At 43.4% G+C, this 6,239-nt stretch overlaps 1 protein-coding gene across 1 annotated transcript in view; it reads right to left on the bottom strand.

Annotated features, from left to right (window-relative positions):
* Nucleotides 1–5,424, bottom strand: part of LOC145263571 (uncharacterized) — a 105,744-nt gene extending 100,320 nt beyond the window's left edge. The window contains exons 1-3 of the mRNA XM_080120418.1: nucleotides 5,011–5,424; nucleotides 3,158–4,824; nucleotides 1,960–2,746 (exon numbers count right to left, since the gene is read on the bottom strand). Of these exons, the coding sequence (XP_079976544.1) occupies nucleotides 1,960–2,746; nucleotides 3,158–4,824; nucleotides 5,011–5,424 (2,868 nt within the window). The remainder of the gene's footprint in view (nucleotides 1–1,959; nucleotides 2,747–3,157; nucleotides 4,825–5,010) is intronic.
* Nucleotides 5,425–6,239: the final 815 nt, after the last annotated feature.

Here is a 6,239-nt window from a genome sequence, read left to right on the forward strand (position 1 = left end):
TGTGACTACGAAAACAGAACATGCAACTGAAATCATAACTGAAATAACATGAAAAAAAGAATAAAAAAAGAATATATACATGCAGACAATGATTTGGGACAAGGAGAGGGGGGGTGAGTGATATTTCGATTGTCTTAGGAAGGTTCTTTTTGTTCTCTTCGATGAGAATCAACGAGATATGAGTGATACTCAGAGAGGGGGGGGGGTCACACTGAAAGTCTCAAGATATAGAGATAGTTTTTCCCTCTTTCCTCTATTTTTTTTTTCTTTTCTTTCCCCCTTTTTTTTCCTCTTCCCTTTTTTTCTTTTTTTTATAGTCAATGATATGTTACTTATGGGCCGATCAGCAGGGGGGGGGGGATTCAGCATTTAGGAAAAAAACCTTAGTTCGAGGGTTGCTTTTCTTTTCCCCATTTTTTTCTTTTTCTGTTTCCTTTTTTTCATGGGGCATTCAACAGTTCACATAATTGATCGAGCAAAAACAATTTAGAAAGAGTTACTTAACTTCTTTTGTTGAGTCGACGTTCAATTCACCCGAAGCTTCTTTCCCTTTTATGAGGTGCTGGTTTGAAGGATCGATTCTCGTAAATTCCAATCCATTTATGCTAAGGTGGATATATGTTATTCCTTATCAGCACGGCGTGAATTCCAATCGATTAGTGCCAAGGTGGGTATATATTGTTCCTTTGTGGCGCGATACGAGTCGACGAGATGTTTTTCTTTTTTTTTTTTTCTCACCATGCGAATCAACCGCGGTGTTTCCATTTTTCGAGCAGAATGCCCCCACACATGTTTCCGTGTCCACCGCCTTCGTCGAACTGCCTTGATTCTCCCGCGTTTTTCTTGTTGGCGACAGTTGAAGGTCATTGCGTGGGTGTAGAAATCTAGGTCGCTCGGCCAGCCTCATTTTGACTCCGTCTGCTAAGGATTGGGTGTGGGAAGGGGTGTCTGCTTAATTGATATATATGAAGGGTGTGAAAATGTTTCTCTTAACACCTTCCTCCATATGAGAAAAAAAAAAGAGAATTGTTCCTTTTTTTTTTATATTTATATGTATTTAAAATGAAATTACTCGTATGAGACAAGAAAATAATATTTGAGATTAAGGACACCAACTTGTGTCACTCTAAAGAAATGATGTTCGTGGAGTTTCCATCACTTTTTCCTACAGCTATTTTATGAATTTTCCCCCCGCCCCTTTTCTTCCCTTTCTGTTTCGAATCTACGTGATAAGGCGTCCACTATTACGTTATCCCGACCCCTTACGTGTCTGATGTCTAGGTCGAATTCCTGCAATATGAGACTCCAGGAGAGTACTCGCCGGTTTTTATTTTTCATTCTATTGACGTATATCAATGGGTTGTGGTCTGTGTATAGGATAGTCGGGCCATGCACCGAGGATACATAGACTTCAAAATGAGATAAACTCATCACTAACGCCAAAGCTTCCTTCTCTATTGTGGAGTAGGATTTTTGAAACTTGCTCAGTTTCTTTGAGTAGTAACTGACTGGGTGTAGTTGATCATCCTCCCCCATTTGTAACAGTACTGCTCCTATCCCGCTATTGCTGGCATCTACCGCCACACTGAAGGGTTTGTCAAACGATGGAGCCTTTAACACTGGCTCGCTGCTTAACATTAGCTTGATCTTCTCAGCTGCTTCTTGACATTCGGGTGTCCATTGAAATCGCTTGTGCTTTTTCAACAGCTCTGTCAGTGGTGCAGTGAGACATGCAAAATTCCTGCAGAACCGGCAGTAATACCCTGCCATGCCCAGGAATCTCCTTAAACTCCTAACATTTTTTGGTATGGGATAATTCTTTATCTCTTCTACTTTGGCCTTTGCTGGGGTGATCTTCCCATGGCCAACCACATGCCCTAGATATTTGACCTCGGCCTGGCAGAACTCTGTTTTAGCTAAGTTTATGGTTAATTTGGCCGTTCTTAACCTCTTAAATACTTTTTCAATTGTTTCGATATGTTCTGCCCATGTGTCATTGTAAATGACTATGTCATCGACATATGTATCTACGTTTTTAATCCCAGCAAGGCATGTGTTCATCAGTCTTACAAATGTTGCTTGGGAATTCTTCATCCCAAATGGCATTACGCGATATTGGTATGCTCCTTCTGGGGTTACAAACGCCGATATTTGCTTGGCTCTCTCGGTTAGAGGCACTGCCCAGTATCCCTTAAGAAGGTCGCATTTGGTGATGTATTTGGCATGTCCTATCTTATCTATACAGTCGTCTATTCGTGGCATAGGGTATGCGTCTGCCTTGGTTATCGCATTCACTCTGCGATAATCTGTACAGAATCTCACTGTTCCGTCCGGTTTATCGACCAGCACGCACGGTGATGCCCATTCACTTTGACTGGGCTCTATTATCTCGTGTTCGAGCATGTAGTCTATCTCCGTTTTCATTATCTCTAATTTCTTCGGACTTATGCGATACGGATGTTGTTTAATTGGTTCGCTCTCCTTTAGCTCAACGTCGTGCACTATTGCTCTTGTGCGCGTAGGTGCGTCAGCAAATAGGTCGCTGTATTCTGTTACCATTCCTTGTAACTTTTGCCCCTCTTTCGGCGGTAAGTGTGCAAGTTTGCACCCCAAGTTACTCATTATCTCCGAATTCTTTAACTTAATGGGTGGGTCCTTTTCTACAGGAAGATCTCTTTCGGGGTACTCATCACTTACAGCTTCATGGTGACACTGTGCTGTCAATATTGATTTTTCTTCCGCCCTCCTGAAATATTTTTTCATCATGTTCACATGACATACTTGAGTTTTGTTTCTACGCTTGGGGGTAGATATCTTATACTTTAGTGGGCTTATCTTTTCAGTAATTGTGTACGGTCCCTGATATTTCGACTTGAATGGTTGACCATTCAGGGGTATGAGTACTAACACTTCCTCTCCTTCTTCGAACTTTCTATCTACTGCCTTTTTATCGTATGTGGTCTTCATGACCCTCTGACTACTTTCTAGGTGGGTCTTAGCTAACTTCCGTGTTTCGGCTAAGGTTTGTCGCATTTTAGTGACGTAATCCGTCATGTTATTTGGCAAGGGTTCATCGCTGACCCATTTCTCTTTTATCATTTTTAATGGTCCTCGTACCTGATGACCGAAGACTAGATCGAAGGGACTGAACCCTAACGAGTCTTGGACGGCTTCTCGAGCTGCGAAAAGCACAAATGGGATCCCCTGATCCCATTCGGCATCGTGTTCCATACAATAGCACCTGAGCATGGTTTTTAGGGTGGCGTGGAAGCGTTCCAGAGCCCCCTGCGATTGAGGGTGATAAGCGCTGGATTTTATGTGGGTGATTCCCAGTTGCTCCGTAGCCCGCTCGAATAGCCTCGACGTAAAATTAGATCCTTGGTCTGTCTGTATGGTTCTGGGTAGCCCCATTTTAGTGAAAAAGTTTATCAGGGCATCTACCACCTTTTTCGTTGATATGTTGCGCAGTGGGATCGCCTCTGGAAACCTTGTAGACGCGCACATTATAGTTAATATAAATTTGTGTCCTGTTTTGGTTTTGGGTAGCGGTCCTACACAGTCCACTATTACCCTACTAAACGGTTCTTCCACTGCTGGTATAGGTTGGAGTGGGGCCGGGGGAATATTCTGGTTGGGTTTTCCAGTCTTTTGGCACGTCCTACAAGTTCTACAGAACGTTTTGACATCTCCCACGATTCCTGGCCAGTAGAAATGTCTGGTCAACTTTTCTAGGGTCTTGTTGACACCTAGGTGGCCCGCCAGTGGTATCTCATGTGCCACTTTCATGATATCCTCTCGATACATGTCGGGTACCATTACTTGTTCCTGCACAGTATCTCCCGACTCTCCCTTTGTCTTGGGGGCATTCCATTTCCTCATTAGTACGCCCCTATTGAGGAAATATTGACTTTTTGATTTGTTAGGATATTCTTCTCCAACCCGACAGAATAAGGGTTTTAGGTCGCCGTCATTCTGTTGCTCCTTGATCAGCACTTGTCGTGGCACGGGTAAACAAGGTTGGGGTGTTACCACCGGTCTCGGTTGCTTTTCCCCTGACGGCTTGTCTTCTACATTTCCCCTCTCTATCGCTCTACTTCTTGTGGTCACCCCTATGGGTTTCCCGTCTTGATATTTTGCGATGTCATTTCCTAGTATCATGGCTACCCCTGTCATTGGTAATTCGTCAATTACGCCTACAGTTATTTCTCCTGAGCCCCAATCCGACACTAAGTGGACTTTAAATAGTGGAATCGTTATGGGTCTGTTTCGTATGCCCCTTATCGTGGTCGCTCTACCTGCGGCTCTTGTCGCTTCTTTAGGCATGCATCCTCTTTTCACTAGGGATTGGGATGCTCCCGTGTCCCTGAGAATGTTAATGGGTTCCCCTTGACCTTCCTTATCTCGCGCGATATATCCTTTCGATATGAAGGGTTCGTACGTTTCATCTATTCCCTGAGATATCGCCCCTTGTGGTTTGGCTGGGGTATTCCGATTCATCTCCGTGAATCGTTTCGCCTGACACTTCGCAGCTACATGACCTGGCTTCCCACAGTTGAAGCATACTATAAGTCTCGCTTCCCGTCCCAGTACTGGTCGGTTGGTTGTGTTGAGGGGATTTCTGATGGGTACTCGTGGATTTTTGTACAGTGTCTTTACTGCACAATGTTCCCTGACCTGTGACTGCATGGGTCCCTGTAGTTTTGCCCTGCTTCTCTTGTGAGTCAATATGTATTCGTCGGCTGCCGTGGCTATATCGATTGCTGTTTCAGCCTTTTTGTCGGTCAGGTGTATCCTCATGTCATCGGGTATGCAGTTTTGAAATTCCTCAATTAACATGAGTTGTTTCAATTTGTTGAAGTTACCCTCTATGTTTTTGGCATTGCACCACCGATCAAAATAATTCTCTTTGAGTTTAACGAACTCTACGTAGGTTTGTCCCTCGCTTTTCTTTGAGTTTCTGAACTTCTGTTGATAAGCTTGTGGGACGAGTTCATAACTTTTAAGAATTACTTCTTTTACTACCTCGTAATCGGCACAGTCTTCCGCTGGAAGTGCCGCATATGTCTTTTCGGCCTTACCGCTTAATGCCGTTTGTAACAGCATTGCCCAACACTCTTGTGGCCAGCCCATATTTAGGGCAGTTCTCTCGAAGTGCGCAAAGTAATCGTCCGCCTCCTTTTCTACAAACTTTGGGACCAATCGCACTTGTTTAGTTATGTCGAATCTGTTTTGTCTGACTTGCTGTGGCTGGTGAGCTATACTTAATTCGCTCATCCTAATCTCTTGCTCGATTCGAGCTTTTTCTACCTCGGCTTTCGCCATTATTCTGGCCTTCTCTATTTCGACCTGATCAGGAGTCATGGTCGTTTTCTCCGCCGGTAAATCTTCCAGCACTTCTTCATCGAAGCGGTCATTGTCTACCATGTGCTCAGCTATTATTCTCATTAACTGGCTTTTCCTCATAGCTCCCCTAACCTCTAGGTCTAATTTCTTTCCTATTACTATTAGATCATCTTTTTTTAATCTATATAATTTATCTGGGGATGGATTTTTAAGGAATTCGTCGGTGTCCGTTATTTTGCCTTACCGTCCGTGTATAATGCACAAGTACGTTCACGAGGATTTTTTTTTTTTTATTCAAGCAAGGAAATTACACTTGCTTGGTGTATAACTGATCTCCGGAGAGCCCCCATGTGACGGTACCACGAGCCTGTTTCTTGACGAGAACCTCCCTGTACGGTACCAAGGTTGGAGTTCTCAGAGAAAATCCCAAGGCCGGGCACGCGTTTTAAGAAAAGAAAAGTTTGACGGGTACCGACTGCAAATTATGCGGTCTCTATGGTACAGTGTCCAGGTTCAGACCAGAATCGTCGTGGAATATACTCGAGGCATTCACGGGCGGCAATGTAAGGCAAACAAAAGAGACACAAGTCGACACGGGTATGAGAGTTATTAAATCAACAATTTATTTAAACAAATTGAACCGGGTAAAATGTGACTACGAAAACAGAACATGCAACTGAAATCATAACTGAAATAACATGAAAAAAAAAGAATAAAAGAATATATACATGCAGACAATGATTTGGGACAAGGAGAGGGGGGGTGAGTGATATTTCGATTGTCTTAGGAAGGTTCTTTTTGTTCTCTTCGATGAGAATCAACGAGATATGAGTGATACTCAGAGAGGGGGGGGTCACACTGAAAGTCTCAAGATATAGAGATAGTTTTTCCCTCTT

The sequence above is a fragment of the Euprymna scolopes genome, chromosome 39, assembly GCF_053919585.1.
Source record: "Euprymna scolopes isolate OS-2025 chromosome 39, ASM5391958v1, whole genome shotgun sequence".
Classification (NCBI taxonomy): Eukaryota; Metazoa; Mollusca; class Cephalopoda; order Sepiida; family Sepiolidae; genus Euprymna; species Euprymna scolopes.